Source organism: Anas platyrhynchos, chromosome 2, assembly GCF_047663525.1.
Source record: "Anas platyrhynchos isolate ZD024472 breed Pekin duck chromosome 2, IASCAAS_PekinDuck_T2T, whole genome shotgun sequence".
Taxonomy (NCBI): Eukaryota; Metazoa; Chordata; class Aves; order Anseriformes; family Anatidae; genus Anas; species Anas platyrhynchos.
The window spans coordinates 139,465,016-139,485,478 of NC_092588.1; the positions used below are offsets into that span (position 1 = coordinate 139,465,016).

At 35.8% G+C, this 20,463-nt stretch overlaps 1 protein-coding gene across 1 annotated transcript in view; it reads left to right on the forward strand.

The window, feature by feature from the left end:
* Positions 1-20,463, forward strand: part of MALRD1 (MAM and LDL receptor class A domain containing 1) — a 258,192-nt gene that overhangs the window by 226,625 nt on the left and 11,104 nt on the right. Inside the window, exons 37-38 of the mRNA XM_038174819.2 lie at positions 17,982-18,064; positions 18,155-18,245. Of these exons, the coding sequence (XP_038030747.2) occupies positions 17,982-18,064; positions 18,155-18,245 (174 nt within the window). The remainder of the gene's footprint in view (positions 1-17,981; positions 18,065-18,154; positions 18,246-20,463) is intronic.

A 20,463-nucleotide genomic window follows, 5' to 3' on the forward strand; every position in this document is an offset into this window, starting at 1 on the left:
CTTGTTTTTAATTGATTTGCTGTTTTTGAAGAAAATGTGGCATTCATGTTTCCTTTTAATGTTGAACTTACTGCTAAACAGTCCTTGACAGATATAATGTTTAGGTGCTGGTCTGTTGAACAAATAAACCGTTAACTCATGGTATTGAGCTGTATAAGCTACCTAAAGATAAGATTTTATATTGTTCATATTCAGGGTTTTTTTGTTTGTTTTGTTGTTATTGTTTTGGTTTGTTTTTTAATTTTGATTTGATGTTTGTGACAAAACCCAATCCTTCACGTACACATTATGTGTTTGGATAACAGTTGTCATTTTTGAATATTCAAATAATTTATTTTATATTTTTGATAGTGTCTCCCAGTTTTAAAAACCCATGGTTTTCAAGACTCCTAACATAGCTTATTAGATCTTATTCTTTTTTGTAGTCAATTCTCCCTACCTGTCTTGCTTAGTTAGGCTCAGGCAGGATGAGAAATCTGGAAAGAGAGGCATGGTCAGGCAGTGTAGGAGTGAAATCTCTCCTGTGGGGATATGTAGGAGTGTTTGTAAACTGGTGGAGCTCTGTGATCTGAAAAGATAACTTTTTAAGACCTTTAACTAAAAGATGGATATGTTTCATTAGTAACTTAAAACTGGAGATGATATAGATACAGGTGGATGGTCTGATGAGCTAAAAATTAAGTTGAAGATAGCACGTTAATGATGATAAGGAGATAGACATGTAAATACTGGCGATATATTGTTTTCTTCCAGCCTCGTTAGCGTTATACCCCACTAAGAGCAAAGAGAAGAAAACCAACATTGTTTTTCCTTTTTATTTCCTCTGGGATGAACATGAATACTTAACTAAATTGATGGGAAGACAAATAGGGTGGAAGGAAAGAAAGGAAAGAAGGAAGGAAGAAGAGAAATCACCAGAAATTCTGGGCACTAACTGTCCCTGTCACGGTGTACACTGGTAGCTGCCTACGTTGAAAGCATGTCTGTACATCACTGAAGCTTATGCCTGTGAGAGGTTTCAACTCTAGCCCAGGACTGCTGTCTGTGATTTATAGTAAATAACTTGTGAGCCATCCCTTAGTCTTGTCAGACTCAATGGTCTATGAGAAAAGGTATGTCTGAGACCATTATTGGGACATACCAGTATCTTAAGGGACATTGGACAGAGTTACAGGCAGAATAGAGAAATTCTACATTGTTAACCCTTTTACCTTAAACCCCGAGGAAACAAGGTTAATGTGACTGTACTGCTATGGTATTTGTCCACAATACTTTGCATCTAAGTGCATATTTAGACTGCAAGCCAATTTTAACCAATCGTGATGGAGACGATAGAGGTATCAAAGATGTTATATCTTTATAACTTTCTGGGAAAAAAACAAACAAACAAACAAAAATATATAGAAGCATATGACAACCTAATTTTTACTTCTCTATTTTCTCCAAAATAGACAAAATGACAGCATGAACTCAATAGACAGCTGTCCTATTTGGCCTGCATACTTTGACCAACAAATCAACACACATTCATTTTGTGATACCACACAAACTCTTGTCCAGCAGTATCAGTTTATGAGAGGGAGCTGTAGGGTGAAGATGGAGGAAATCATGAAGACATGATGAGAAAACTGATGGTATTGTGAATATGAATGGGCATAATAGGAATAGGAAGCCAGGCATTATTAGATCCATTGTTAGTAGAACATCTTTTCATAAAGTGTTCATAATCAGCACTATATAGAATGTAATATTTCAAGATACTAAAAACTTTAATAAAGAGACAAACTAGGGAATAAGGAAAAATGCACATTCTTAGCACTTATACTGCAATTTGTGGCTGGAGATTGCTTGAATCTGTAAAAAAAAAAAAAGTTTCAAAACTAATTTCCAACCATTGTCTCATGGACATAGTCCATCAATCAAGACTTTTTCTTCTGGCCAGTCCTCTTTTCAGAGGCAGAGGAATAGAGGCAGGCTCAGTTCCTGCCCATTCCCAGTAGCTGAATGTCTCCTCTTCTACTTGTATATGGAAAATGTCTACAGATGCAGCTCAGATGCAGCTGTTACCTGGGGGAGTGCTTTTTTTCTGGAATTTTGACCATATTGTCACACACACAAGATGGGTATCTCAAAAGGAAGCTGTAGTTCTGTGTCTGCCAACATTGTAATCGTGTATGACCTACCCCAAAGTCAAACCCAGGGCAAGGAGAAAACATTAGCTGTTTTTGTTTTGTTTTGTTTTTAGCAATGTTGTGCTTTTTTTTTTTTTTTTTGGTCCGTTAAGATGTACTTGTAATATGCTCTGTCTTAAAAATGGATGTGCCCAGACCAAATACAAAAAAGCTCTTAAACTAAAAGACAGATCTTATTGGAATCTGAATCAGGACACTATCTAAATAGAGAAAACTCAGTGTGAATAGGGCTGACGGAGTAGACATAAAAGGATTTACTCACTGCTGTCCCATTGCCTATATGTCCTTGTAGACATGACCTTGCTTCCTGGTTTTGTTGTGGTTAATTTCAATGCTTTCTGAGAGGTTTTCCTCCTCTGGCCCTAGAGAAATTTCCCCTCAGCCCTGATTTCTTTCCCTTTCTTCCTGTTCTTTCTTCTCTTCTTTTCAGGACAAAAGGACAGAAAAAAGTGGGCAGGAAATGTTTAGATGACAAAAATGACAACTGTAAAACAGGTCATCAAGTACATCATGAAAAGGAGAAAAAATGACATAACATTCAAAAGAATTGCTAAGAGAAAATCTTTCTAGTAAGAAAAACTACACCAAAAAAAAATAGAAAACATTAATGTTTAATCTGTGTCAAAAGATGGAAAACTGATATGTAAATATGTTCAGTCTACTTTTACATACTATGTATGAGGTAGCTTACTCAGGTCATCTTTAGGAACACATTTTCAAATATGTCATCCTTGGACATAGTGTGAATTTATTTATTATAAGCGTAAAAGAAGTGATTGATGTGCAGTAACGTGATACATTTCTTGCTCTCATTCTTGGAAAAGTTTTGTGAAATTAACATATCACTTCTTTCAGTTGTTTGATGTAGAAGAATAAAGGCAAAGCCAAGTGACAGCTTTGTAATAGTCTGTTTCAAGAGCAGCAAAAAAATATCATCTGCCAGAACCATGCAGAAATATTTTATTATTTCAAATTGATGAAAAATTGCGATGTGCTTGTATTCAGAGAAAAAAAAAAAAAAAAGTGGGTTGATGAGGTCAGTTTTTATCTGACTTCAGCTTATATAAGTATTGGTCCTAAGCCTTACTCCACTAACACTGTGCCTTCACAAAATTAAATCTGTCCCTTATTAATACGGAATGTTTGTCATGGCTCCCTGCCACCTTATCCCAACTATTGACATAAGACTATCAGTAGAAAAACAGAACGTAGCAAGAATTCATTGACTTCAAAGATTGTTAGGATGCTACCTCCATCAGTTCAGACTTTTTACCAGCAGTACAGGTTAACTAGGTTTGGTTTTAATTCTGCCTGGTGGTACGCATTAAAGGAGCATAAAGTCTGTTCTCAGTGGTTCAAGTACAGTGATTCTTGCACAGCAGTATTAACATCAGGGGAGTAGTTCTGCATTTTTCATCTGTACTACATATTCCTTGGCTGCAATCAAGAAAGAGTTTATTGAATGAATAAACTGAATGCTGTTTGAAATTCTTCTATCGTTAGCAATAGCTCAGCATATATTATTAAAAATAATATGCAGTAAAGACCATGGGAAGGATTTTGCTTTATCAAAGTGCCAAGTATAACATTGGAATAAGCTGTTTGGTCCTTTATTGAATTCAAACAAATGAGCCAGATTTTGATCTATTTTCCTCAGCAAAAGTTTCAAGAATGCACTTGGAGTTCACAATTTTCTTAACGTCAACTAATAAACTAGTATTCAGTGCTGAAGTTTTGAAGATTTGAGCACTGATGACAGAAGAGATGATTTAGCTACTAATAATAACAATATTTTTTTCTGGTTTCTGTTAGGTAAATTACCTCTGCTGTATGCCATGATAATACTCTCACTGCAGCTGAATACCAGAATTGAAGTTTTTGAGAGGGAGGTGCCAGGGAGTTTATGATCTTCCAATTAAATACTGTGTCTGAACAAGTATGCGTGAGGGTTTGAATTGAAAATGCATGGGAATCCTTAACTCCAGCCTCTCCTAAATTCTGAAATCTTGACTCTGTAACCATAACAACGCTAAGAGAATGTGGAGCTGGGAGAAAGGTTATGATGAAATTATTTTTATTGCATCTGAAGTGTCTTAGGTTCTCATAAATTGTTTAAAGGTCATTTTTCTGAAAATTTCATAATTTTAACTTCTTAGCATGATGCTAGAGAGTGAATTCCCCATGCTTCTGTGGAATTCATTTTCGTTATGAGTCCCAACATGATTTTTTTTTGCATGGATCACATTGGCACATGTTAAATTTAATGCTGGCCTTTTCTGAAGAATGATTCAAATGGAGTTTAAACCAATGTCTGTGTATTACATGGATGGTAAGCAAAACAAAACTTTTTTGGCTTTTTGGTTTTGTTTTCTTATAGGTATACATTTAAAATATAGAAAGAAAAAAAAAAAGAAAATATCAGTATGTGTTGATATAATCCTAGCCTGTGCTTGTGCATCACATTTGTACAATGCTGAGAAGCAGAAGCATCAGATGTTATTGTATAGTGGTGTCTCCCATGTAAGCAGATAAATTTATGACTGTCTGGGAATGACAAAATGATTTATAATCTCTAATATGTACTACAATCCACCTACCATGAGCAATGTCCTGTGTTGGCAGGCTGTGGCTAAAACAGACCATTTCAGCTGATAAAAAGAGTATACCAATGCTAGAAGGGAGGTGAGGGAGAAGGAAAGAAAACAATTTTATATTTTTATTATTGCATAATATATGTGGTTTAATACAGACAAAAAAAACCATTTATTGTTCAAGGTTTTAAAATAATTTTATTTTTTTTTCACTAGGGAATTACAGGTTCATCCATATGAAAGCTATTCAGAGGGTATAAGTAAAAAACAGATACGTGAACTTTGTAGTAAATATCTATTATTTCTTTCCCAACTAAATGTAGTGAAGGTAATAAACTAGACACTATGCAGTAGAGTTGCAGTTTGATAAAAGACAATAAGAATAACGATTTAAAAATATATAGAAAAAAATAAGCAGGAAAGGAAAGGTCACTAAGGAAAAAATCTATCCACTGTAAATATATTCAGATTCTTATTAGGCTTTCTAATGATACTTAACTCAATCTCTTCTATCAACAGAACTCTTATTTAAGCAAAAAGGTGGTTTTTTTGTTGTTTGTTCGTTTGTTTGTTGATGTTTTGTTTTTTCTTTGAAATCTAACAGATATGTCTTAAGATTAGTTTTCTGTTCTATACTTCATTGCATTATTTCCTCTATAGTTTTTCCAATTTTACCTAAATTTGAAATCAGTGCCATTTCTGAAAGCAAATGGATTTTGCTAACAGCTGTCAATACACCTGAGTGGTCAGACTTTCTGTTAGGTCTTTTCTTAATCTTTGTTCAGTCCTCTAGAAATTGCAGCCCTGGAAACAAACATGCAAAAAGCAGAATTTTATTTTTTTTTTAGATTTCTGTTTTTCTGTCACCTTGTCCTTGCTCCCTCTCCCTCTTCTTGGAATATACTTCAAGAGCATATCAAGCAACAGTTCCAAACCTGTGTTCCATGAGTAGAAAAAGGAAGGGAGGAGGGAAAGATGAACAAAGGAACACAAGAGGGGAACAAAAGAAAGGCAGAAAATTAGACCAAAAAAAGTAAGAAAGAAATAAAAAAGAAATGTGAAGTGAGAATTGAAAACAAGATGGACAGCCAGACTGGCATAAAGCACTGGTTCTTTACTGTAAGCTGGTACTTTGTTGCAGCAGTTCAGATACCTCTGTATTGACATAGACTTCTTGAGTAGATTTACTTCATATTGTAAAAACTTTTTTTTTTTTTTAATAAGTTCAATCTCCTAGTTTCATATTAGAGTAATAAAAAAACGGTGATACGCCCCTTTTTACTGGTGAAATGTCTCTGTGCTAGCTCTGTGCTAGGAGATGGTGGAGTCACCATCCCTGGGGGTGTTTAAGGAAAGATTGAATGCTGTGCTTGGTGCTTAGGAGCATGGTCTAGTGTGTGATATTGGTGGTAGGGGGGTGGTTGGACCAGATGATCTTGGAGGTCTTTTCCAACCTTAATGATTCCATGATTCTGTGATTCTATGTCATTTGACGTACCTGCACCAAAGTTTCCTAGCTAACATGGTGCCAGCCCTGCATTCCCAGCCTTTTAATCCTATTTCACAAAATGACTGCGTTTCAGTGTTTTATCCTTACTAAAAATAGCAAGATTTTTATTTTTATTTTTTTATAGGTGAGGTTATTTATTCCGATTACCAATTTTTACAAAGCACAGTTCCAAACTCAAATGGAGTGGATTGATACTCACTTAGGACTCAATGACAATTTGAACTCTGATCTCCCTTGGTCAGTGATCAATGTACCAACAACACTGCTTCAAGCTATTTATTTCCGATTGTGTCAGTGTCTCATGTTAGCATCAGTTAGAATTAAACAATATGCTTTCTGATGGTTTGACCTTTGAACAAGGTTGGGTTGAAATATTACTTTTGTCCTAGAGAAAGTTCTATTGAAAAATCACATAAAACAAGCAAAAAATGCTTTTGTAGTTGGTTGTTGTTGTTTTGTGCTTTTTTGTTTGTTTGTTGTTTTTTTGTTTGTTTGTTTGTTTGTTGTTGTTGTTGTTGTTTTTTGAAGAAATTTGAAGAGTTTTATTTTGTTTAATGGCTAGAGAAATGGATAGTCATTTCTCTGTTGAATCTAACACCAAATACTTTCTTCACTGCCAGGAGTAGCTTTATAATTTGTCTCACTGGGGCTTTTAACCATCAGTGTTATTTCATTATAATAGGACGTCTGTAACCAGAAAACTATTATCTAAGAAGGTGAGAAAAGATAGCATTAAAATGAGCATAAATATTTGAAATGGTTAATTTCAGGTCTGACCATCTGCCGTGAGTGAATACCTATGCTTCATTGCTTTAGCTGAAGGAATCTGTGCCATCAGAAAGAGTACATGCTACACACAACCCATCAATGAATTCTGGGGACTGTTTCATTGAAGAGTAAAGCCACAAAAAATTTAGTATAGGTCTTTATTTCCTTTTGATAAAATAAAATACACAGAAAAAAAATGGTTCATGTTCAAGACTGTCATGCTGGTTTGAATCAGGAAGAGGTCTACTGAACTCATAAAGCATTTTGTATTTTAAATCAATCTAATTATGAGCAGAATAATTTCAATATCTGCATTTGTTCTGAGGTTTTTAGACAGTAGCCAGACAATAAAGCTATCAGGAACTCATGCAGGTTTCAGACACCAATGGAGTTTCTTGAAAAAATTAAATTCAAACTCTCTGTGAAATATAAGGTTTTTCATGTGACTGCTAATTTCAGTGAAGAAATATTTGCTCTAAATTTTCCAGTCATTGCTATTTAAAATGATTGAATCTGGAGACAGTATTTACCTATCCATCTCTAATAAATGCATTGCCTAGACCTAACAGGACATTGCCTGGACGTTCGCAAGCTGTCTGTGATACAGAGCTCACCTTTGTGCTCCTACATTAGACCTCGTATATTTTTCATTTAAACAGTTAACAGCAAGCAGATATACTGACTGAGTCCCTTCTTCTAACAGGTATTGTTCTTATTCTATGTAGGCTGTAATTAAAACTTCTCATTGTGACTGTAAAAGCAGTGGGCAATCAATGTATCACACTGGGGACCTGGGAGTACCTGATATGATAGCATGCCCTGGGAGTGTTAAAAAAAAAAAAAAAAAAAAAAAAAGGAGAGAGAGAGAGAGAAATGTAGAAAATGATCATGCCTATATAAGCATTTTCTTCTACTTTACCATCAGTTAGAACTTAAAGCTCTGCAGTCTCTAAAGAATTTCATTCTCTGTTTTAAGGATCCGTCTCAAGTACATAGCGTTGAGTTCTTGGCTTCTAAGACTTATTATGGCAAGGACTCCCCCAGGTCAGTTAAGCAGTATGTGACAAATAGCTTCTTTATTATTAGTTTAAGATGTATTTCCTTTCATTTTGATTGAATGCTCTAGAGGATAGACAGCAACAAGCAATTTTTCTTCCATTTACCATATATCATTTTGTTTACCTTTAGCATATCTACTCCCACTCATCTTCTGTATAAATTACAACTGATCTTTTCAGTCTCTGCCATATGATTTTAATCACTGTAATCTCTAATATTTTTTATTATAGTTTTTATGCCTAGTATGTTTTTATGATACAAATTGAGCACTTACTTTCATTAAATAATCTATGAGGATTCCCAGGTCTTTTCTCAGAGTGCTTACATTTGATTTAGAACCTGTTTATACCCCATATTATTCCGCCTCATGTTAATTCTTCTGTACTTGTCAGCTATGAATTTGGCAGTTTTCAGAATAAAAGCATATATCTGGGTCAGCAAATCCAGGCCCTTGTTATCACACACAATCTCATCATATAATTTTACTCAGAAATTTAGTTAGATTCATTTTATGGGGAATTCCTGGCTTGAATATTGCTCTTTACCATGCTGTTTTACTGTGAATTTCCAATACCCGAGGTTCTTTGATGTACATGGCACCAGGTACAGAGGATACCAGCTAGATGGCTGACTCTTCTGAAGCAATGTGCTATGGGAAATGAAGGACAGATAAAAGGCTTTGTCTTCTGCTTTAATGCTAATATTTTTTCATAAATTTATTCGTAGCCAGTTTATACCCAATTGTGTGTGCCAGTATTCTTCATTAACATGAATACCTCTGTTGTTTATCCAAAGTGTTTCTAGAGAAAAACCATATGCCTTTTGGCTCTTCTTTCAGTAGACTAAACAGGCTGAACTCTTTTGGAATCCTCTTGAAAGAAAGACTTTCTGTTTGTCTGCTCTGTTTAGTAGTCCTCTGAATGCGTCTTTCTGAACAAGAGCAACCAGAACTGCACACAGTGTTTCAAAGAATGTCCAGTTCTTTCCCAGTGGGTTACTGTGTCCTTTTTTACATGCCACACCTTTTTATTTTGTTTTCACTCCTCCCTTCCCCCCCCCCCCAAAGGTTGCACTGTATTGATAATTCATAGTACTCTGGTAATATATCTAAATATTTTACTTCCTCTGCCATCTCCACCCAGTGGTTCAATGGTTGTAGGAAGCAGCACACCAAAGTTTGTACAAAGGTATATTTTTTTGTTAGTAGTAGAATCATGGAATGAAGGATGTTAAAGACCATCCAGTCCCAATACCCCTGCCATGGGCTGGGACACCTCCCACCAGACCAGGTTGCTCAAAGCCTCATCCATCCTGGACTTGAACACCTCCAGGGATGGGGCATCCAAAGCTTCTCTGGGCAGCCTGTGACAATGCCTCACCACCCTCAGACTAAAGAATTTCTCTCCAATATCTAATCTAAATCTACCCTGTTTTAGTTTAAAACCATTACCGCTTGTCCTATCCCTATACCCCCTGACAAAGAGTCCCTTCCCAGCTTTCCTGTAGGCCCCTTTTAGGTACTAGCAGGCCACTATAAAGTCTCCCCAGAGCCTGCTCTTCTCCAGGTTGAACAATCCCAACTCCCTCAGTCTGTCTTCATAGGAGTGCTGCTCCAGCCCTCTGATCATCCTTATGGCCCTCCTCTGGACTTGATCTAGGAGGTCCATGCCCTTCTTGTGCTGGGGGCCCCAGAGCTGAACGCAGCCCTCCAAGTACGGTCTCAGAAGAGCAGAGCAGAAAGGGACAAACAACTACCCTGCCCTGCTGGCCACGCTGCTTTTGATGCAGCTCAAGAAAACAGTTGGCTTTCTGGGCTGCAAGCACACGTTGCTGGCTCATGTTGAGCTTGTCATCCAACAACACCCCCAGGTGTTTCTCCTCAAGGCTGCTCTCAACTCAGTCTCCACCCAGCCTGTATTTGTGTTCAGGATTGCCCCAGCCCAGGTGCAGGACCTTGCATCAAACTTGACCTTGTTTAACCTCATGAGGTTCACACAGGCCCACTTCTCAATCCTGCTCAGGCCCCTCCAGATGGCATCCCTTCCCTCAGCTTGTCCACCATACTACACAACTTGGTGTCTTTGGCAAACTTGCTGAGGATGCACTTGATTTCACTGTCCATGTCACTGACAAAGATGATAAACAGTGCTGGTCCTCATACTGACCCTTGAGGAACACCACTCATTACTGATCTCCACTTGGACATTTCCATTGACTGCAACTCTTTTAGTGCAACCATCCAGTTAATTCCTTATTTACCGAGTGGTCCATCCATCAAATCCATGTCTCTCCAATCTAGAGACAAGGATATCATGAGGAGCAGTGTCAAAATCCATCTCTGGATCTCAGGGATTCTCTGTTTGCCTCTCTAGCTGTGGTGTTTGAATGCTTAATCTGAATATCTTGACATTCAAGATTATCACCCACTTCACACATCTTTTCCAAGAGAGTTTTCTCCTTGTCCCACATGTCCTGTGATTTTAACCACAGAGGTAATCATGTGTCTCCTTGTTCCAACTACAGAGAGCTGGCAAAAGTATTCATGATAAGTATGATGTCTTCTGAGGCTATTCCTGCAATTTTTGCTGTTGGAATATTGTATATTTTGGATCAGCATTAAAGACTAATGAGAGAATATGATTATTTTTTATTTATTTGAGTACATTATTAATAACAGACAGTGCAAGCGCATAACTACCTTTCTGAGGTAGAGTTTACTTTTTCTTACAATGAAATGAAGAGTTGCTGTTTTCATAAATAACATAAATATCTAGTGAAGCCTATTTTGCATAATATTGACTATAAAGGCTAGTGAACAGAGAAGCTTCTTCTACACTGATATAACAGAGGGACATAAAGTCCGTTTTCTGCAGAGAACTCATTTTTTTTTTCCTTTTTTTTTTCTCTATATATTTTATCTATTTTTTTTGGTCATCTCTTCTGGAGCAGGCTGTACTCCAATTGGGATGGCACTGCTCCTGAATAATGTCAACACTCATATATGTAATGATCCCCATGTTACGTATTATAAACATAGCAATGGCAAATCTGCATTAAATGGTTAGCTGACTGTTGGTCACTCTATATGTACACATGACATAGCAGAGTAGTTTTTTTGTATGGCAAATGTTTCAGAGAAAAATAAGCAAAACAGATGTGTCTTGAAACAGAGAAAAACTGTTTGTTTTTTGTTTTTTGGTTTTTTTTGGCCAAGAGTTACTGGTGGGATTGATGGAGGCAAGTAGAAATGGTTAATTCTGCACTTCCCATTTGTTAACTGTTTTCTGTCAGTAACTGAGTGAGTTATGCTACTGACACTTGTAGACAAAAATAGGAACTAGTATTGTTTTTACATTTATCACATGCTAAGTTTATCTCACTTCAATCTACTTATGAAATCTCTGTGTACAGAAGCAGCTTTGGTTACTGTTGTTTGTCTAGCAGTTACTTTTTTTCTGTTTTGTCTCCATGACTTGTCAAGCAATTCCTTTTACACTTGTGTAGATTTAAATAAATAGGTAAAAATAAAAATTCTGTAGGCATTTCCATGATCACAAAAGATTATTAACTTTTCATGATATTTTTTGATGTCCAGTCTGTGTATTAATGCAAACTTTTAAAGGAAATTGCAATTAAATTATAAAATCTGAAGACGTGCAGAGGAGATGCTGAATGTATACTTAGTAATTAATGCAATTAATGCTTTGAATGCTGCTAGATTAACATTACCTATGATTTAATGCTTTTTTACCTTTTATATCAGATGCAACATAAAATATGAGGACTCTTGAAAAAGGTGAAACATACGTTTGCAAAAGTTAACATATTTAAAATACGGAACACTGTTTTATACTAAACAATCTTAGTCATTGTAAAATATTAAGAATTACTGTTGGGAGGGGGGAAAAAAGCAAGCAAATAAGCGAAAAGAAAAAAAAAAAAAGAAAACAGAAAAAAGAAAGAAAACAGATTTCAGCATTCAGTTTTTCACATGCTTTAAAGTCTTCTTTGAAAATACAGCTTGTTGGAACTTTCTCTTTCCAAGTTAACAAGGCACTGTGTTCATGCTTGCTCTTGGAGGTCATGGTCTTAGTTGCCTCCTGTCAAGATTTCCTCCTGTAATTCACCACTATTCAAGACCCATGTGTAATACTGATGCATTAGAGTGGTAGAATTTTTTATCTATCTCACACTGAAGGAAATAATTGCACAAGTAAGGATCAGATGTCAGTAGGAAAATAAGCAATCAAGTACACATCTGCATTTATTTTGAGTTTTGCATATACTATCTATAATACAGCATAAAGTTTGATATTCTGACATGCAACACTATGTCAGCCAGACACATTCTTTTAAATTAAACTTGTCCTGAATGAACATAAAAAACAATGAAAAACATATCTGTTTTTCATTTTTTGAGTGAAATGAGGTATAACCCCAGGCACAGGATGCAGCAACATGAGCAATGTTAAAGTTCATTTCTCTGCATCACCAATATCTGTTTTAGGAAATGATGAGCTGGAAATTCTACAACAAAACTTGGAGAGTTAACATTCTCTCCTGCAGGGTCACTTTCTTATAAGAACTTGCTAATAGCAGAAGACATTTTGTCAGGCAGGATAGATTAGGATGTGCACTGGGATGGAAGGATTCAAATACTATTTCATCTGTCTTTCTCTCCTGGCCTTCCTGTTTCAACTGTGAGGAGCTTCCTGTCTGAATGGATTGCAATGGCTATTTCAGATAAGCTGAAGACTTATGTAAAATATGTTGCTGCTAATTAGTCTAGATGTAATTAGTTCAAGGAAATTAATTGTACACAAATGATGTAAAGTTTCAGCTTCACGGCTCAAACAGTGAACTCAGGTCCTTTTCAGAGTTGCCTGTCTTAAAAATAAAATAGCAGAAAATAATTATTAAGGAACCTCTTCAAAATTCCCATTACCCTGATAATGAAAATTTTATGCATTTCCCAGAAGATATGGTTGATCTGTGCTCTGAAAGGTCCTTCCACCACATCATCATCCATGTACTCCCAGCTGCTCCCATCAAACAAGAAGCTAATAGGGACTTTGAAGAAACAACTTCTCTGCCTCACATCTGAAAGTAAAGCACTGTAAATACAGTCCTAACACAGCAGTGAGTAGGTAATTAAGTGTTCTCTTCCATTAACTACACTTCAAGTAAGCCATCTCTTAGGTGTGTGCCACAGGCTGCTATGGCCTACCTGGAGCTGTTAGAGTAATTAAAGTTCACTTCAGGATTTCATATGCCAAGCACAGCACAACAGAAAGTTGAAGTTAGACTTAATGTCATATATAGCTGCCTACTATTATTACTGTTATTCACAGCTTTGCAGTACCAGCCAAAGACCAAGTCTTGTGGTTCAGACTGTATTGTTATGAATGCAAAAGCATAGGAGGATATGTTCTGTGCCCTCCGTAGAAGTATCTAAGGGAACCTCTTCCTTGAAGTAATATCATGTCTGGTTTGGAACTTGCCTTCTACCATTTTTTTCCTGGTATTTCTATTTGATTCCTTACTGAAAAGGATGGCCTGCAATGGCTTCTGGATTTTGTTTTGAGAATGTATAAATTCATGTCATCCTTGTGGAATTTTCTGAGGCCTCAGAGCAGGTGGGCTTGGCTAAATAAAGGTTCTTTCATGTATATGTATATGTTTGATGATTCACTGAAGTTACATTTTTATCACTACAGTAAAACAGAATGTTATTATTGCTTCTCTTACTAATATTAATACTAGTGTTATCAAGTCTGCAACTGCTTGAGAACTCAGCAACAGTGGGAAATGCTGTGAGGCATTCAGGACAAGTTCATCAAATGTTGCTTCTCTTCTCCTCTCCCTCTCTCATGTTCAGCTCAGCCAGATGCTAATATAGCGGCTGCTAGTTATCCAACTATTGTATAGCAGAGATAATATACAGAGGATAAGATTATATATATATATATACATATATATATATATATATATATAAAAGATTATATGTATCATCTGAAGACCTGTAGAATAGTCTCATTATTCTGGATTTCTTATCTGCATCTCCTGTTATCCTAAATAAGGTAACATCTATAGTATTTATTCATTTTGCAATGAAATAACTGGAGTAATTTGTTTAGAATTATTTGTATGTTATTTTAAATTCAAGATCTAGAACTGTTATATCCTCTAATCTGAGTTATCAACAGATTCTGGTACCACTGAAAGTTTCATTCTATTTTCTCCCCTCAAGTTAGTGAGTAACAGTTCTGCCACAATGATAGCACTGTAGTCAGCTATAGTTTCTACAGAGTAAGATAACCATAAAAGGATAAAAGTCTTATAAAACATCTATAAAACAATCTTGTTTGAGATATTTAATGCAAGTTCTCCCTGCTCTGTGCACAGAAATGCTTCTTTTCAGCAGAAGCCTCATGCAGCATCTGTATCAGTTGAGAGCTAAAGATGTTAATTAACAGGTTTTGTTGTGTTTTTTTTTTTGTTTGTTTGTTTTCCCCAGCTTTACTGAAAGCTGTAGGCTTCTCAACAAGCTGTAACTATTTTTCTCTTGTTTTTTACTTGAGAAGATGTTTGCAAATTATGAATGAACAGCCAATTCTTAGAAAGAGTTGAATGTTTTTTCAAATTATAACTTGGATTTTTCTGATATGAATATATTAATATCAGAAATTAATATTAATATTTTAACTCACTGGTGGGGATGATTGCTAATTTCCCCTTCCAAAGATGAAAATGAACAAATAAATATATGCACAAAGCTAAAAGTAGAAAGTCTTCACCAACCTATACACTCATTTTTCAGGGTTTTTGTCCCTTAGTAATCCTTTTCCATCTTCAGTTTTTTGTTTTGTTTTGATAATTAGCTATATTGGCCTTACTATCATCATTTTTTTCTTTGTCTTCTACCTCCTATAAATACTTATCATGCTACTCGCCTCACAATATTTTTCCCTACCAATTTGTTTTTGAACTTCTCCAAATTACTTACCAAGCTTTAGAATACTATTCTTACCCCAACTTAATCCATTTGTCACTTTTTTTTTTTTAAATGCAGATGTTAGAGGACATTTGCAATAGCAACGTAGTTTCACACAGTGGAAAGTCATTTCACTGGCCAAAATTACACACTGATAGTCAGAAATCAGTTACCTAATTGGTATGTGCCAAGAAACATAAAACCATTCTGTTAGGATTGCGGCATTTAGAGGAGAATAAGTAGCCAACATGAGTTAGTTCATAGTAAATTATAAAATATGTTAAAATGTATAAAAAGATAAAATTCCTGTAAGACTAAAAGGTATTTGACAGTTATCCATTATTCGAATACAGATAGCCTGAATAAATAGAAATATTTCATCATTAAATGGAAACATAATAGCACATGAAAATATAATTAGTTATTACTAGGTAGTAGGTTTTCACCATACTCATACCAGTATAAACATTTGCTTTATCAGGACTATGTCTTTGCAGCTCTGAGGTGCACCATGCCCCAGTGGCTGCAGTGCAACAGATGGCACCTCTTTTGCCATATCTGAGTAGTGCTTGTGCACAGCTGCAAATCTGTTTTCTCTTTCTTACTTTTACAGTCAAGTAAGTTCTGCAGTGACAAGAAAGAGGGCAATTTTGGTTAAAAGCATATCTAGCTCAGCAGAAAATCTGGCAAATGGGAAGAAAGGAAATTATACAATCGAGAGCAATCAGAAAATGATTTTGATGGGTGATTACCATCAGATTGCAATGTTTCTACATGGATCCACAGGGCTTGGTATGAACCCAAGAGCAATTTCACATTTGTATAAAATCATCAGTCTGCATAAAAGAACAGCTTATGGATGACATGATTTTTTGTAGTATCCTGAAGAAGAAGGAGGACTAAAGGGACCAGGTATTTTCAGTCACTGAGTACAATGGGTCTCGAGCACAGCTTGAGCTGTCAGCTGAAATTGTTCCACTTTTCCTTTAAAATGAATGTCAGAAGATACTACTGGCTCCAGTCTCTAATGCTAGGCTTCATTAATATACCAGTTACTAACCTTGAACAAAGTAACTCCTTAACTGGAGAAAACTCAGGTCTGTGGTACAAGATGGATTAAACAAATCTTTGCTATCTTTGTCTGAGTAGGCCTGGTACTTTCCACACAGCATGGCCCCATAAGTCAAAACAAATTCCACATCCTTTTCTTTTGGTCTTTGGTGAAGTCATCTTTCTCTAGTCATCCCTGAGACGAGGATATAAATTCCTAGTTCATAAATGTTCAGACACAACCTGATCCTTTCAGGATTCTCCAAAACTTCAGTGAGGCTGCAGACATATGCTTGCTGCTCCTATCATCCTAACTGGCCTCTCCCTACATGCATCTGAACACACTCCGTTGTTTTCCAGGAAAGTGAAATACTCACCTCTCTCCAGAATGCCTGTTAACCTAGAGTGCAGCTGCTAGGATACAGCACATAGACAATAACATGTACTAACCCATGAAAATCAGCTCAGCATTCTTTCTCATGTTTTCAGATAAAACAACATTAATTTAAAGATTGAATTGTGTATATAAGAAATTTCATATTATACATATAAGGGTAGGAGAGCAAATCACAATTATAAAGTCACATCATAAAAATTGGTGACTATGAAAAAAATGTTGATATTACAGTGAGAAAGCTGCTCAGTGTAAAATTCCCCCAAATTAATTGCTTGTGAAAGCGTAAAAAGAAGACATGAGAAGTGAAATTATTTTCCTATTCATGCAACATCAGTAGGACTGAAACTGGATTACTGCTGTCACTTCTTTCTTAAAAAAAAAAATAAAATAAAATTTGGAGTTCTTAAACCACCAGTCACTCAGATAATTGAAAAGCTGATAGAAGTTAACCCAGTGAGACAGTCACAGTGGGATTGAGATCATTAAATGTGATGCCTGAAATTTAGTTGTCAATACACAGCTATACCTCTACAATATAAAGAACCTTTACAGTGTAAAGTACCCTTCACACTAATCTTGATTTGGGGTGTGTACGTATAGGTACCTAGTGCAATTTGTGATTCCTTCGAGTACCCAGAAGAACTGTGTGGAGCAATCCAAATGGCCACATCCCACCAGAGGCAGACGAGACCCGGTTCTCTTTACCCCGGTAGTGAAGGACAAAATAAAAGCTACTAGCCCAAAGCTAAAACAAATAAAGAGAGAAATGATACACACTTGGGCACTGTAATTAACTGTTATGCAAGAACTATAAAGCTCATGTCAGTTTGTATTTTGGTTCCTTCAAATTAAGATTGCATTTGAATTAAACAGCAAATTTACTATAATTTGACATGGTTACAGTTGTTAGCTCAAATTGAGTATTTAGGTTTTGAAGAGACATTTGTTGAAGGGATATCGTTTTTACAATGAAATAGAAAAACAAAAAAAAGAGACAGATGGGGAGAGAAAACTTTCTCATCTCTAATTGTGTATCTTTCTCTATATTAGGGTCCCAGATCCCCAGTTCAGAAATGTATTTAACCCTCACATGAGGGAAAGTAGGGAAATGGGAAGTGAAATGAGTCAGATTTATTTTACTGTGAGGATAACTATACTATGTCAACATGGGTAAGGAAGACAATTCTAGTCTTTGAATTTTGATGGGTTTATGTTTTGTTTTTGTTTGTTTTGTTTTGTGTGGGGAGGATTCTCTGTTTCATGTATCTCTAACTTAAATTTCATTCTATAAGTCTTTGTGACTCCCGATTGAGCTTTGGTCACTGGCAGAAAAGCTTGAAGGATTTTTATTTCTTCTTTGCTCATCACAGCTTATGATCCTTGCTTCTCACTTTTTCAGAAATTTTTGTTTTATTCACAGATGTGGAAAAGAATGGAAAGGAAACCGTTGTCACATAAGTGCTAAGCCTCTTCAACCTCCAATTTCAAGTCTCCTTCGAAAAGGTGGGTCTGGAAAAAAGAAATATCTTTCTATTCACCCTTCAAGTGTTTCCTTTTTCTTATTACCGCCTTTGATTGCTCTGATTTTTGCAGATATTTGGATTGGGTTGTGTATCAGTTTCTTGCTGATTAAAATTGCAGCTGCTGCCTTGTGTTTCCTATGGAAGAAGAAAGAGCCTGAAATGTAAGTGAAACTTTTATTTTGTGTAAAGCAGACACAAATGTGGCATAAAACAATGGCTAACTGCCCAGTCTCTTTGGTTTCAACTTTTAAATATCCCCATGGTCTGTGTGCCTACATATGCAACACTAAAAATAAAACCTAATTTTGCAACAACCTAGTTTTGATCTTAGTGGAACCCGGACTGGAGACAATGAGTTATAGCTTGACTTTTAGATTAGTTTGATTAAAATTTATATAATTATTCTTAAATTATAAAATTAATCCATCCTAAGAGCAGTAGTCCTGATTTTTGTACATGGCATTTAAATATAAAAAAATTGATGTATTTGTGGTTTCTTGAAATCTCTGGGGCTAAATTAGTTTTTTAAAGGCAGGTTAACAGCTCTTCCTGAAGCTACTGTTAAGAATTTTCCCTGGGGGAACATTTTTACCCTAAAGGAACGGTTTTGCCTTAAAGGAACAGTTTTGCCCTAAATATTTCAACACTTCCAGACATATGAGAACTCTCCCTTTACCTGTCATAACTGGATGGAATAAGTGTTAGTTTTTTTTTCTCCACTTTAAAAGACTAGTGTTTTGTATAAAAGTCTCTGATAAATTGGAAAAATACAAGCTGATAAACTGCAGAATCATGTGACCTTATCCACAAATCATTGTGTTTGTTTCCTCTCCTTTACTTCCTACAGACACTCACAATCTGGTTTTCTGTTTAATTTTGTATTAGGCCTCTTAATCAGTGGTTCTTTAGATGTGCCTCACCAATGACATGTTATCTGTTCCTTCCACCCACTTCCTCTACCTCTTCATCTCACACTCATTGTCTAGTCTTTCACTAGCACCACTCCAGTACAGACTCTTGGCCTGTGGTCCAAGTACTGGTCTTACTCATGGTGAAGGAGAGCTCTAGATGGCAATTTTTCTTCCCAAATACATGTTTCTTCCATCTAGTATTATGCTTGCTATTAGTACTGTGCAAACAGCAAGTACTAATTAGTCATTATATTCTGACAGCCCACTGCATAGAGATCATCTTTACTGAATAAAACAACAACAACAGCAAAAAAACAACAAAATTGGTGTTGTTTTATTTCAAAATTTATTTAAAGTGCTTTGGATAACATTACTGGTAGTACTGGTAAAGGAATCTCTCTGTATCCAGTTATTTGATTCCAGTTTATTTAAGACATACCCCTTACTGACGGTTCATTATTTCACAGATCCCTTTTCTCTTAGCACTCTGATAAGTGCTAGTTTCTCTCATCTTCCTAAGATAAGATTTTTTTTTCCTATTTTTTATTTTCCTATAGCATTTGTATTTCTCTCTCTGCCTATCTCTTTATGTATTCTGCTAGATCCTTTTCCATCAGCGGGTACCTAACAGTGTCTTCCATTTCAGGAATTCCTGTAGTGAATTGCTTTTTGCATTTTCGTGTTAGATTTCTCTCACCCCACATTTTTTTCTCCAGAATTCATCTTCAAATATGTCTCTTTTCCTTAAGCCTCTTCTTTGCTATAAATCTTCCTTTCTTTGGGGATGTTATCTCCCAAATGATCTACTCAACTGTACAGACTCCTATAATGATGTTATTGCTGCTGACACCTTTCCTAACACTGCACATTACCCTTGACAGATAGTTGTCTATAAACACAGAAGGAAAATGGGGAAGCAAGAACTTTTAGTGGTTGTGCTACTGTTAATTGAGTGCATAGCTTCACCTACTTTCTTTATGTCTGCTTCACCTTCTGTTAAGTGGGAATAATAGCATTGCCTTATCTTACTTCACAGAGGCTTTAAGAATTAATTCATTTCCATTTACACAACCTGATAAAGTACACATATGGAAAAGCACCTCACAAGTGCAAGATAAGGTGTATTACAAGAGCTGTTTGATTTTATTTTATTTTATTGTAATTTCAATTAATATTTTTGCAAATAAAACTTGTTTGTTTTATTAATCATATTATTTTTCTTAAGCTACTTTTCTTGTGCTCTAAACACCTTCTTTTATGATTTGCTTTCATGAATGTTTGTCAAGGTTTACTGCAGTGTCTTCTACTTCCACCTTCATATCTCTATTCAGGGAATTTTTTTTTTTCTTTCTTGTAATTATATACGCCCTAAAACAAACAAACAAACAAACAAAAACACCTAGAGAGGTGGGGATTCGAGTTTGTTTGTTTGCTTTTGTACATGAAAAGGTACCATGTTGCAACATAC